The sequence below is a fragment of the Melospiza georgiana genome, chromosome 3, assembly GCF_028018845.1.
Source record: "Melospiza georgiana isolate bMelGeo1 chromosome 3, bMelGeo1.pri, whole genome shotgun sequence".
Classification (NCBI taxonomy): Eukaryota; Metazoa; Chordata; class Aves; order Passeriformes; family Passerellidae; genus Melospiza; species Melospiza georgiana.
Window position 1 is genome coordinate 40,222,648 of NC_080432.1, and position 13,955 is coordinate 40,236,602.

The following is a 13,955-nucleotide window of genomic DNA, read 5'->3' on the forward strand; positions in this document are numbered from 1 at the left end:
TGTATCTTTAATACATATCAGAGATACCTAAAAGCCTAGACAGAAATATAAAAAGCAAATGTTGTTTTGATACACATGCAATATAAGTGGGATTTATTTGCCTTTGTTTTATGTTTATGTTATTATATATGTTATATCTACATGATGAGGAGGTTTTACTTGGGGGGGGGGGGCAGTTCATGCAGGTAATGGTTCTTTTATGCACTGACTTTCCAGATCCTTTTGTTATTAAGTCTAAGGCAAGTGGCAGGTAAGTTGAATGGTACCTAGCATTGATTGTGTTGGAACATATATTAACCATCAATGGTATATTTAGAAAATATGCAGAGGGCAAGACAGGAAAGGTGGATATCCTTTTCTCAACCTTTTTTTGACCTAACCCAATTTTATAAGCAGACAATTGTGTGGTTTTGACACAAAGACGTTTGTATGATCAGAAATAGCTGCTAAGATATGTTGTTTAACAATGAATGCAAAATATTCCTGTGGAATTATTTTTGAGCAGCCTTAAGCTACAGAAAACGGTGCTCCCAAAGATGGGAATGTAGTTTTTCATCCATCTCATTGCAATCTTTGAATTGCTACTATACATTAAGAATGAAATTCAAAGTAATCCAAGTTTGAAAATACCTATTCACTGAACCCATCTGCTAGAGTATGGATAAATTGGTACTCCTTGTTTAGTGCTAATGGGAAAAATAGAGAATGGCTTCATTGACCTATTTTGCACTGACAAAATGATAGATCTGTAGGAAACAAGAAACTGAAATCTTTCCCAAACTTTTCTGAGCTGCCTTGAATACATAAAAGCTGTGCTTTCATGCAGCTAAAGAGAGTAAAAGCTTAGTCTTACAAAATGCTTGTAATTGCCTGCTTCTTTATTTTATTGCCTTTAACTAGATTTATTTCATGACTGCTACCAACTTTTCGTGCACAGGCGGTGAAGGACAGTTCCTCAGTGGTGTTTGGGAAACCATTTATTTGTCAAATTCTATAGTTTATTATGAAATACAAGAGCACATGATCAAAATTTGAAAGTTGATTTAATTTGAGACCTTTGTATTTCAGGGACCTGAAACTGGACAATATTCTTCTGGATGCAGAAGGCCACTGTAAACTGGCTGACTTTGGGATGTGCAAAGAAGGGATTCTGAATGGAGTGACCACCACGACGTTTTGTGGCACACCTGACTATATAGCTCCAGAGGTACTTTTTTGCAGTGCACTAAGTGTACAAATATTCTTATTTATCAGACTGTTACATGTGTCATTTTATACACTCTTTACATGTAGATGAAAACATTTAAGGTGCTGACTAGACTCTGCTGCACTTGTGCTTAGGTAGTCTTGCAGAAAATGGTTACTCTTCTGCCTACAAGCACTATTCCTTGATGATAGGAGTGTTTTTTCTAGTATTTGTTTATTGAAATTAAAGTTATTCTTCTCAAATTGCTCATTTCTGAATCAGCATCATTATGATGATTTTTAGCAGCCTTTAAGGTGCTAGATTCAACTGACTATTGCAATCTTAGTAATCTTAAGTAGTTATAAAAATGTTTTTATTTTTAGTGAGGTTTAAAAGAACATGTTCTTACAGAAGAAGCCATATGTTTGATGCCGTTTTGACTACAGCCTTTGTGGGAATATAATTTTTTTCCCTTTATTTAAAATATCTGTGAAAGATACTATGCTTGTGCTACTTTACAGACTTGCACAGAAAGATGGAAACTAGATATGATCCTGCATATTAGTTGGCAACATTTCAAAGTGTTCATTGGATAAAATAAATACCTTAGAGTAGTGTGGCTTTGACATATCCTAGATTTTAGTATTATGAGGTGAATTTCAAAGTGCCTAAAATGAACCAATACTGAACAGTTGTTCTGCAAGGCAGACTTTGCTCAGTTGAGTTAGTAACCTGTGCATCTTTCCACTTGAATATTCAGTGTGCAGGTTTAATGGAAAGGTGTTGTTGATTTGTCTTTCATCAAATGTAAATTTGCAGTGAGGAAAAATGTTATTTATTATTCCTTAGAGTCAATAAATCATAAATCCATTCTGTTAGTGTTCAGGGCTGTCCAACTTCAGTAGCACAACTGATAAGGTGTGAATCATCGTGAAACTGTCATTACATAAATGTGTGTCTTATGGCGTCTGAAAAGTATTCTAGCATTTAAAGAAAACAAATACCAGCGTGGTAGCTGGGGCTATGTAGGATTTTTTTCTGATTTCTATACTGATTGAATCCTTTGACAAATTCTCTGAAAATTATTACTGAAAATAAAGCAATAATAAGAATACAGGAACTTTTACTGAGGCTTCCAATTTGTCATGTTAATTGCAGAAGATATCTCCTGCTTCTATTTCTCTTGCATTGTGGTGATATGTCTTAATTTCCTTTTATTTAGTAGTATCTGATTTCCAAAGAGTTCCCAGAAGACATGAAAAGTATACATCTAATTTTCTGTATTTGATGGCTATAAAATATAATTTTCTTTCAATGAGGAATGTGGATGGGATCCAAACCTGGGTATCCAAATGTTAAACTCATTTCTGTTCTTGTGTTAAGACTGAATTTGGTTTTATATTGGTCTTGATTCCCAACTACAGCACTAAGCCCAAGCAGTTCACTGTGGGATTTCTCACTGCACTGTGCAGTGCTGTGTAAGGAGTTGGTGGATTTACTGCCATTCCAAGGCATTTTAAGGCACCTTAAGCAGGTGCCCACTCCCCTTCCCTGGTTCCCTGTCGTGCTGAACCAATGCAGCCAAACTGCAAGCTTCTTTCCAGTGAAAACGGGACAAGAATCAAACTTGTTCCTGGTACAACAGTAGTTCTGTAACACCAAGTGCTACTATAAAACTCCATCGTGCTAAACTATTACTTGCCACTAAAGCTATTTGCTGCAAGGTTGAACTTGTGCCACAAGAGAAGTTGTAGCCAGTTTTTCCTGAAAGCAAGTGCAATTAAAGTGAATTCTGCAGCCATGGATTGTACAGTAGTTTAATGCTGTAAAAGGAACTTGAACAAAAATGCTTTTGGCTTCCTTCAGTCCTACCCAAAGGACAAGAATAAATCTCTCAGATGATCTCTGTGCAGCATTAGAAGCTGGTTCAGTTTGTTTTGTTCAAGATAGAGACAAGGAAATGTTTCACATTTTCCACCAGCCTGTTTTGTATATGTGATCTTTTTTCCCCTATAGTGTGACCTGCTTTAAACAGCTTGGGAGGATATGCAGCTCTTTTGCTCACAAGCATAGTCATTTACTCAGGGGACTGATAAACTCTCAGTACTGCTGAGAACATCTCATTGACACTTAGCTGTGCTAGTGCAAATTGCATGGCTAAGAAACCCTGCCTGCTGTTACTGAAATCAGTGTGTGATCCAGTCCTGCTTAGGCACTGGGGCATAGAAGGGCTATATCATGTTGGAATAGCAAATGTGCAGCTGAGACAGTTGTCTCACTTGTCTCTTCAATCCAATCTCTTTTTCTGTGCTAGATCCTCCAGGAGCTGGAATACGGTCCATCCGTGGACTGGTGGGCTCTGGGTGTTCTCATGTATGAAATGATGGCTGGACAACCCCCCTTTGAAGCTGACAATGAAGATGATCTCTTTGAATCCATCCTTCATGATGATGTGTTGTATCCAGTCTGGCTCAGTAAAGAGGCTGTCAGCATTTTAAAAGCAGTGAGTCTTCCATTACTTGCCTTCCTCCTCCTCCTCCTCCACATGGGTTTTTGGGGGGTTGATTTCTTGGGTTTTTTTCTTGATTAAAATTGAATTTGCTGAAAGTTGTTGAGAGCAGTCACCACTGGGAGTTCAAGCACAGTTCAAAGTGCCACTGTTAGGATAATGGGGCCTTGGATAAATTACACTGCTTGTGGGAAAGGAACAGAATGTTTGTATTCCACACAGTTCTACACTGTATAAATCTGTGTACTGCAGATTCATGTTTCAGGGAAAACCCCACCAGCTAGAACTGTGCTATCACTTTGACATTTTATATGCCATGTACTCCCATCACTAGAGTGGGAGAAGCACTACATAATTAAAGAAACAATGTTTTTTATTTTACCCGCTTACAAAATTTCCTGTGCCTTTGCTGTTTTTCCCCTGTCATCGAGATGAGTTTAAAGCCCTTTATTTACAGCTGCATGTTCTATTTTATAGTTCACATGATAAGCATTACTTTAGTGTGATTGTTTCTGTTCTCATTGGGATTTTTCAGTATGAGTGATGACTTGACAGTAAATTGTGGTGTCATCAAATGCCACAATTTTTAAAATCAGTCAATATGTACCACTGGGCAAATTTGGTTTTTAGACTACCTTTATAAAGTCAAGTTTATAAAGTAATTCATTACTATGAATGACACTGACATAAATTCTTTTTTCTCTGCTAGTATCATCCTAAAATTGAAAGCAAAACAATACCGAAGCAGTTTGTCAATCCCCAGAGTTGGCAAAAACCCAAGAAGGATTTTTGGCCTAAAAAAATAACTTGGTTTTTATTTATTCCATTTTTCCATTGTCTTTGAAACTGGGAAAGCTCTGCCTTTCTATATATTTTTCTTTCAGCATCTGGAGTAAGGGAGACTTTCAATTAAGAAGGCAGCTGATAATGTAAAATCCTGCAGAGATCTTCATACAGGCTTATTTTGAAAATGTGTATAAAACATAAATTGAGATTTTAACACTAGTTGACAGCACATTCTGCAGAAATTCTCATCTTGACCTTTTGATGAAAATGTCTTCAGGCTTCTTCTACTGAGCAAGAGAGATGCTCTAGCAATGATTCAAAGCAGAAGTCGAAGTTAACCTCTCAGAAGTGTTTGAAGTATCTCCTTTGCTACATTCACTGTAGTGAGAAGATGAAGGATTTTTTACTGCTGGCAGTAATTTATTAATACTTATTCTCCCTTCTCCCCCAAATAGCTTTCTGACTACTTTTTGTTAGTTCACATTATACTTTCATGCATCCATTTCTGTTTCCAGACCGTTCGATTATTTTACTTCAGCAATTAAAATATATAGACTTGAGCTGCAGAGTTCAGGCTTATATCCACAGCTCAGAGGTTATTTTGGCACATTGTAAAGGAAGGGTTGTTGTCAGTTTTCATACCTACATCTGATTTTCATTTGAGTCCAGGAGATTTTCTTTTAAAGCTGACTTTTTTACAGAATTTTCTTCATTTTGATAGTAGGAGTGGTGATTTGTACCTTGCTGCTGTCATAGCCTTTCAGGCATAAGTTGATACAATTTAATGGAGCTGTGGCAATTTATACCATAAATAAACACATTTCCTTAGGATTAGCAACCTGCTGCCTACGAATGTATGGTATGAAACTTGCTTGAAACTTGTGTTCTTCATCTGATACTTGTCCATATGAAGAACAGGAAAAACGGAGGAAAGAAAGAGGCGTCTATGTATTTTACTGCTGAATGGTAGCAAGGGATTAATTTTGGAGCACTTCATTTCCTCACATTGTGCTTTGAGACATGAGTTTCATTCTTTTGAAACTGTTTTTCTTTTTTTTACAGTCCTTCAAACACTACATAAGGAAAGTTTAATAAGAAGACATTCTCTTGTATTAAGTGGCGATGTTGTCCTATTTTCTTAATAAACAGTTTTCCTGTTATTTCCATCAAAACACTGAGGATGATATTAAAGCTCAGTATTATAAGGCAGTGTGTTGCTTATCTCATGAAAATCCACACATCTTATTAGTCCCGTTTCTGTGAATTGACAGGAATTGCTATTTTAATTCTTTCCTGTGTAATAAGGAAAACAATTCTTTATTGAAATTTGCTCTCTGCTTCTTCCCAAGCAATGGAGAGATGTTGTCTCTACAGTGTGTGCTCCCTGTGTACTGGGATGCAGTCTCTGGCTATAGAAGCAAAACTCCTGTTTTTAAGCTGTGTGATTTATTTCAAGAAGCAAAATTTGGGGAGCCTAATCATCCTTGATTCAAGCCCTAAGCAGCATTTTGTCCTGTTATCACTTAAGTCGGTAGGAATGCTGATCCTAAAAGGCTTCTTCTTTCAGCGAAGGAGGTTTCTGCCTTAGCCATGGAAAGGTTTATGGCTATGGCTGTCAGCTCCATTTGCAACCATCTCTTCAGCAGAGTGCAGTTAACAGCTGTGTCTGTCCTGACAGTTGCATCAGTGTTGATGCTGGTGATAAACAGGGAATAAATGTCAGCTTTTGCTTCAGAAATAGAAAGGGATTAAATTAATGCAATTAAATGTCTGCTTTAGAAGTTTGATGTTTTTTCTTCATATATGCATGTGATATTTTTGTTTAAGTATTCATTCTTAAAATACATTCTCTTTCATCATCCATTTCACAGTTTCATGAAGTTTGTGAAGTACAGCACTAAACTGGACAGTCTATTCATACCATCGTGTCCTAGGCTTCTTAAAAAGTTACATGTCCAGATGCTTTCCCTGTCTCCAGTTTAAAACAAAGATAAAGCATGGCAGATACTAGGATCATATTTTACTTCTTTGATACCTGGATTATATGGTACAAAAAGCACATCCTGTAGTTTCCATGTTCTGTTTCTGCAATACATGTGGCTGCTGGTTCCTGGCCTGCTCGCTCCAGTCCTGGAGATGAAATAAAGCAGAGGAATGTAGGAATGCATTTTGTGGTTTTTCAAGAGACCTCACCAAAGCACAGTAATCCTTTCAAAAACTTAATTTCTCCTGCTCATAGAAAAGATTCCTGTAGTTTAGATATGACTTGCCTACTTGCAAAAGAACTTGCAGAGCAGTTGAACTCAAGACCAAAGAGAAGGATCATCTTCAGAACGGTGCATGTATGTTAGAGACCACAGACAGAATTGCCTTGCTGATCTATGCTATACCTTTAAAATGACAGCAAGGGTACTCTCCTCTGAATGGTTGATCTAGATATCTAAAACCAATCTAGGGGCTTAAGTAGCTACTTGCCTAATACCTGGAGTACTAAAGCAAGGGCATGCTCTACAATAGTTTATTTTTTTCTACGTTTGCTTTTTTTTCCCTGCAGAAGTATAGTATAATGTGATACATAGGTTGAAAAGCCACTGAACAATTATTACATTTTGTTTACTTTGTCCAATTTTTCTAAATTTAAAGATGTTATATAATAGCTGAATATAAAGTTATAGCAAAGCTATTGAGCTAATTCTATAATGTGTTTGTGATTATAAGAACAGCATTCGTTGCTACTTGAATTGCAAGGATTCTGTGTCCACAAAGATTAGGAAATTAGTAGAGCAATTGCTAATAAAAGAAGGAAAAATAACAGAGAAAAATCAGGTAAAGTATTATGAGCTTCCATCAGTTGATATCAATGTCTTACACCACTTGTACAGCTTTTTTCTGACAGGAATAGTAACAGTTTAAATGTGAGAAGTTTATAAATTACCACACTGGAGGAGACCAGTTAGTTTCAGTCGCTGACACTAATCGTGTACTAAAAATGAAAGATAATGTGCAAGTTATGTCATGGAGGACATGACATAATTTCCCATTCTCAAGGGAAGCTTTCTGCAGGTACTGATCACTCTCTCTGTCTCTGGAGGATTTAAGATCATCTTTCTTTCCTTTAGTATTTTTGGCTAAAGCTGAAAGTAGATAAGCTGAACGAGTATCTAGTCCTTTAACACTCCCAGTCAGATGAAATTAAGAGGTCTCAACAATAAACTGAATGGGTTTCTTGCAGTAAATTTACAGTTTGGAGTCTCTGAATCTTATGGTTTGCCCAAAACCTCTGAAATACGGAGTGCCAGAATAAATGACCTTCTGAAAGGGAACTGTCTCTAAAAAATTAAGAATTTAAGAATTACAGTGTGTAATTGAGCAGCAAATGATTTCCAGGTATTGCCATTCATATTTTAACATTTCCCTCCTTTCCCTCTCCACCCTGTAGTTCATGACAAAGAATCCCAACAAGCGACTTGGCTGTGTGGCGTCACAAAACGGGGAAGATGCGATCAAGCAGCATCCATTTTTCAAGGAAATTGACTGGGTTCTTCTAGAACAAAGGAAAATCAAACCACCCTTCAAACCTCGCATTGTAAGTAACAGTTTGTATAATATTCAGAGAAAACTTGGTTTGGCAGTTCTACTTGTTGGCTTTTCTGAGAAATGAGATTACCCAATGCAGTGTTTTGAGGGCTGAAACAGTAACATAAAAATGGCACTGAGAAGATTACTTTGTCATTTTTTCTGTGAAGGTAAGTGTCAGGAATAAATGTAATGCACAGAAAAATGTTCATGTTCATCCACATAAACCATAAGAGAGTTCAAAAAACATTTTTAATTACATTCTGTGTTCTCAAAGATGCCATAGCCAGAAAAGATGATTTCAGTTGACGTATACTCTCTATCTTTCTGTGTGAACTCTTTACAGTTCTGCATTGCTGATGGCCGCTGGATTTTGTAGTAAAACACAGACAAGAATTTATAAGGAATAACATTTTAAGTGAAGAAACTTGAAAAAACAGCTTCTTGGGGGGAAGAAACACACATTATTATTAGATACGTTTATATATTAACATTTTCCTGGATAGTAACCAAGTATTTCTATTTTAAAGTAACAAAAATCTGTAAAAAACAGCCATACCTGCAGAAAGTATGAAAGACATGCAAAAATATTTTATTCTGGTGTTTCTCTGGATGAAAACACAATTAACCAAATGTCACAATGCATGTGGTTATTCTGTGCTTACACACTGCAAGAGGCTAGCTTTGTGATAAATCCTCTGAGAGTGATTTGCATCTTTTGATTTCACAAGTTCCTAATTACAATGCTTGATTTGCCTGTGAATATGGTCAAAGTTCTTGTTTGTTTCTTTCTTTAGATAGTTTACAAAGGTATTAAAACACCCAAAAGGCAAAACAAATGAGCAAAATAAAAACCTTAGGAATCAAGTCCAAATCCTGAATTAAATTCGGAGGTGAAAAAGTCCCTTCTGTTTTTGAAGAATTGCTGTATATTACATATAATGCCTTTACTTGAGTCCAATGAGATGCCTTTCCCCAAGTTCCTTGTGTAGATGGGGAAAGCAGGACTGATCGTCCAGAGCAGGAGCCTGAGGCAGCTCCTCTGGGCCCACTCTTGGGGAAATCTCTCTGTAGCTGTGCAGAAAAGGCCCAAAGGGATTGACAACTATGAGTGAAAGCCCTTATGAACCCTTTTCTAGGAGTAATAGTAAGGTACAGTGTTGTCACATGAGGAAGGTTTTCCCAGTGTATTGGAGGATGGAAACCTTACAGTGCCCTACCTGCAGGGAGAGCTGGCCTGAGCCAGCCCCACTCCTGGGGGTGCAGCCAGTCCTCACCCTGCTGCCCAGCTCCTCTCTGGAGGTGTGGCAGGCTTGCAGCTGCTGCCTGAGCTGATATACAAGCCTCTGCTCTGCTGCAGGAAGTGTAAACCCCAAAATTAACTCCTTTGGTACCTATCTGAAGCCTATTTAGTACTGTGGCTGTTTTCCACTCAGGTTCCACAGCTCTGAGATATCTGCACTTGGGCAAAGTCTGTGTTGAGCTGAGTTGCATTTGTGTAGCTCTTTTCTTGTTTTCACAAGAATTTGGCCTCTCATCTCACCATAATTTTTGTTGCTTTGCTCAATATTCATCAGAATTTTGTTTTTAAGTCATGATGAACTATTGCAGAATTATTTTCACTTTATGCCTGCATCTAATTTCCAGTTTCCTTTCATCTAGTCTGTTTATTGGCTGTTTTCCTTTCATGATCAAGATGCACAGTCCCTTTGACAATAGGTATTTTTATGAGGCTTTTATTATTTTTGTAACTACTCCCACTGTGGCAGTCCTTAAAAGTCAGGAGGTATTTCAATATCAGGTGATTTTATTTATTGCTGATATAAATGCCTTCTGCTTTCTCAGTGGGCGTTCTTTCTCTTTCTGGTAATTATTTCATTATTATTATATTGTAAAGCCAATCCTATTTTGTTAATTCCTGATGTTTTGTTCCTCTTTTCTACTTTCTTCATGGTATTTTAATTGAATTGTTCTGTTTCAGTAGTGATTGCAGATTATTTCAGAGTAGTCTGAAATTTGTATAATTCTAGGACAGTTCTTTGCTCCTTAATAATTGTTAGGGTGATTTTATACATCCCTATTTACACTTCTGGTCATTTTTCTTCAGGCTACTTCTCTAATGTTGGATTTCATACTAATTCTTTCTATAATCTGTCTACCAACTTTCTTTATTCTACCAGATTTGATTCCTGCAGTCTAGTAGCTCTGTATGCTTGAATTTTTTTTCTGAGCTCTTTTTTTTTTTTTTTATAGTGGTGAATTCAGATAATATGTACTCTATGTAACAGGCATCTCTTATTATTTTCATGTTCTCAGTCTGCACTCTCTGAGCTATCTTCCCCAGTGACTGGGTTCTATCAGCTTTTACTGATAACTTTGAGCATACCTTATATATTTATGACCCATGTTTATGATCCATCAGCTATTTTGTGCCAAGTTGTATAAATTTTACAGTTGTTTGGATTTTATTGTTGTATAGCAATCTTTGTGCAAGGTCATACTTGAAATTTTTCTTTGTCCTCTTAAAACTGAATCATGTATTACTTGGAAAGTTAGATGCGATATAGATCTGGGCTGGAGAGAAAGATCACACAAATGAAATATAATTATTAATTATTCAACTTCAGAAATGGCAAAGAAATTGAGGGCAGTAAATTTCAAGTGCTATAAAGGTAGTTTTGTGTACTTGCCAAGGTAGTCTGGATTGCACTCACTTTGAGAAATTGTGAGAAGAGGAAAGAAGGTGAACACTAATGAAATATGATCTATTTTAAAATCTTCACAGAGAGTTCTTCTCTAAATTCAGTTGTGGGTGTAGCATTGAAATTCATTGATTCAGATTGTAACTGTAACTGTAACAAATGTAACTGTTCCATAGCAGTGGAATAACTATGAAAAAACCATAACTAATGCCTGTGTTTGGAATGTTTTATGGTTTTTAACATCTTTTAGTATTAATAAAGGACTCTTGATTATTTAAAAGCGATTTGTAATATTAAGAGAGGATTAAAAAAATATTTTAATCTTGTGTTGAGGAGGGCCTAGTTCTGTGAAAAGATCTATGAAAAGAGAGGCCAGATTACTAGTCAGAAAATAGACACTCTTGCATGTGATGTGTGAGTGTAAATATGTGTTGAGGAAAAAAGTGTACAATGCATATGTAGCTGTCTGAAATTGAAATTGAGTTTTGCATGCACATACAAGAATGCATATACTTACACAGGTAGTCTTCTATTTTCTGACCAACCAGTAAGATGACTAAGGGGGGAATATTTATGATTATATCATAAACACTTTCAAAATGAAACAATACGATGTGTTCAAATGAGCTACAGGCAATGTAAAGTGGTGAAACTAAACCAGTAAAGTCATTAGGGAAAATGGCCAAACACTGAGGTCCCATCAGACAGTGGAATGATCTGCCAAGGGAGGTCATGGAGGTGGTATTGTGGAAAAATTCTTGCTTCTGTTCTGCCTCACTCTTCTCAAAACACACGAGTTCCCTGATTAGCACAGCTGATTTGCTTTTCTCTTACCTTCCAACATTTCTCTGCCATAATAAATTTTCTGAGGAGCTATATTACATGGTATTGTCAGGCTGTGCTTCTCCATGGTTCAGGTGTGTCACTTCAGCTCTGCCAGCCTTAAGTATGAGTTTTTCAACTGAGCTTGGGAAAAAAAAAAACAACTGCATCAAACTTTTAAAGGTTTTTGTTGTTCGTTTGTTTTTTTTAAATCTCATTCACACAGTGGATGGATGTAATTATGTTCCTTATTATACCAGAAATATACCATTAATGTCTTTCTAGTTTGTACATTATTTGATTATTCTAATGATGCTTTGGAAGCTGAATTTTCTTCCTGCGTCCAGCATTAGAGTGGAAATTACCAAAAGGATTTTGAAAACCTGCCTATGTTTTTTTGAAATCTTGCATGAGTGCCCTGAACAGAGAACTCATACAAATAGCTGAGGTTTAGATTGCTAAACAGTGACAGAAGTGCCACCCTAGGCTGTCCACTGGGTAGAGACAGTGGAAGCAGATTTGGTGGTTCTGAAACCTGCTGGGAAGGATGTTTGCTTCTGCAGTTAATGACTTGGAATAGAGAATACAGAGGGGTTAAAATGCGCTGGGACTCAATCCTGTGATGCATGTTATCTGCCAACTCTTCCTCTCATAAATCTAGGATCATGAGGCTTTTCAGCAGTAAAATTATTGTACATATGTGTGTGTATACAAATAAATAAATATAGTTCCATGTAGAGCTATTCTAAATGTTAAGCTAGTGTACAAAAAATCATAGCTCTGGAGAATGTACATTAGAAATCAAGCAAACTGTTGAGCAGCTAGACAGCAGATGCTGGTTACATCTAAGCTCCAGTGACTTTGCAGTGTCTTTTAAGATCATTTTTACTGTTTTTAAATCCTAATTCTTGCAGTTTCACAGCATGTCTTGAACATTTCTGAATAGTATTATTCATCCCTGAATGCAGTTGTGAAAATGTAACTGCATATGCAATAAGTACCATTTTAGACAGATACCCTTTCTCCAGAGCAACTGTTGTGAGACAGAAATCCTTTGAGGCATTTTAATCCTCTGTTGAGATTTTTTTTTAAAATGTATTCTTCCTAGAATTTTATTCCTTTTGGAATATGAAATTTCCATGATCAGTAGCCATAAGGCCAGGCCATGGTTTGCAACATAATTTATTGCTCAAGAACCACAAAGACCTTGATAGCATTCAGTGATTCTCTGCTCCCCATCTTTCTTTGTTTCCATGGCTCTATTCCTGGCTTGGTTGAGTTGCTTATTTCCACTTTCAAACTGCATTTGCCATCTTAAAAATTAAAACAATGGTGCAGTAGATCAATTTCTTACATAAGTTATGGATGTGCTGGTAAGTGAGGTAGATCCTGCTTTGTGGCATGATGGGATGGTTCTGTCTCTCCGTACCAAATACAAACTATGCATTAAAAACAGTAATTGAAACAGATTACTGCTTCTGCTTTAATGTATTGATTAACTTTGTATTGTTACAGTTCCGTGCAATAAATTCTTTGTGCCATTTCTCAGAGCACAGCTGGCCTGCTGAAAGTTCTCCAGAGTAAACCTGTGGCCTGCTGACATGTCAGCAAAATCAGCCAGAAAAAAGCGCAGAAACAAGTGCACAAGTGGCAAAAAGAGTTGCAGTATCACAGTACCTCTTGCCAGTGACGAAGGAAAATCACTGCCTAAAATTTGTTACTCATTTGGCTGAAGTCAGTAAGCATCAATTTAATAGAATCATAGAATAGTGTGGATTGTAAGGGACCTTTAGAGATCATCTAGTCCAACCCCTCTGCAGCAAGCCTAATCAACCCTATCAGGTGCTCAGAGCCATGTCCTTGAATGTTTCCAGAAATGGAGCATCTCTCACCAATCTGAGCAACCTGTTCAGTGTTTCACTGTCCACATTGTAAGCAATTTCTTTATTATAACTAGTTTAAATTACCCTCTTTCAGTTTAAAACCATTACCCCCTGTCCTATGGCAACAGGCCCTCTTCTTTTTTTCAAGCCCTCTTTGAGTATTGAAAGTCCGCAATATAGGGTCTCCCTGGGATCTGCACTTCTCCAGGCTTAATAGCCCCAGCTCTCTTTGCCCTTCCTCACAGGAGATGTGCTCCAGCCCTCTGAGGGGTTTCTTTTTGATTTCTGTAGAATTAGACCTACATGGACACTCCTGTCCTTTCAGACTGAGTTTTCACTGTCAACCCTTGCAAATGTGCGTGCCAACAGACAGACCTGCCTCTTTCATCTACCCTGTTGTCAATGTTAGTATTGGGAAAATTTGAGACACTGTCTAAGATGTCCTCAACATGAAAAAGCTGAAGAACTCTCAGTGAGAGGGTAATACAAGG

At 37.1% G+C, this 13,955-nt stretch overlaps 1 protein-coding gene across 2 annotated transcripts in view; it reads left to right on the forward strand.

Annotated features, from left to right (window-relative positions):
- Nucleotides 1–13,955, forward strand: part of PRKCE (protein kinase C epsilon) — a 287,947-nt gene that overhangs the window by 258,704 nt on the left and 15,288 nt on the right. For both annotated transcript variants that reach the window (XM_058020060.1, XM_058020061.1), the window contains exons 12-14: nt 1,069–1,207; nt 3,501–3,689; nt 7,921–8,067. In XM_058020060.1, coding sequence (XP_057876043.1) covers nt 1,069–1,207; nt 3,501–3,689; nt 7,921–8,067 — 475 coding nt within the window. The remainder of the gene's footprint in view (nt 1–1,068; nt 1,208–3,500; nt 3,690–7,920; nt 8,068–13,955) is intronic.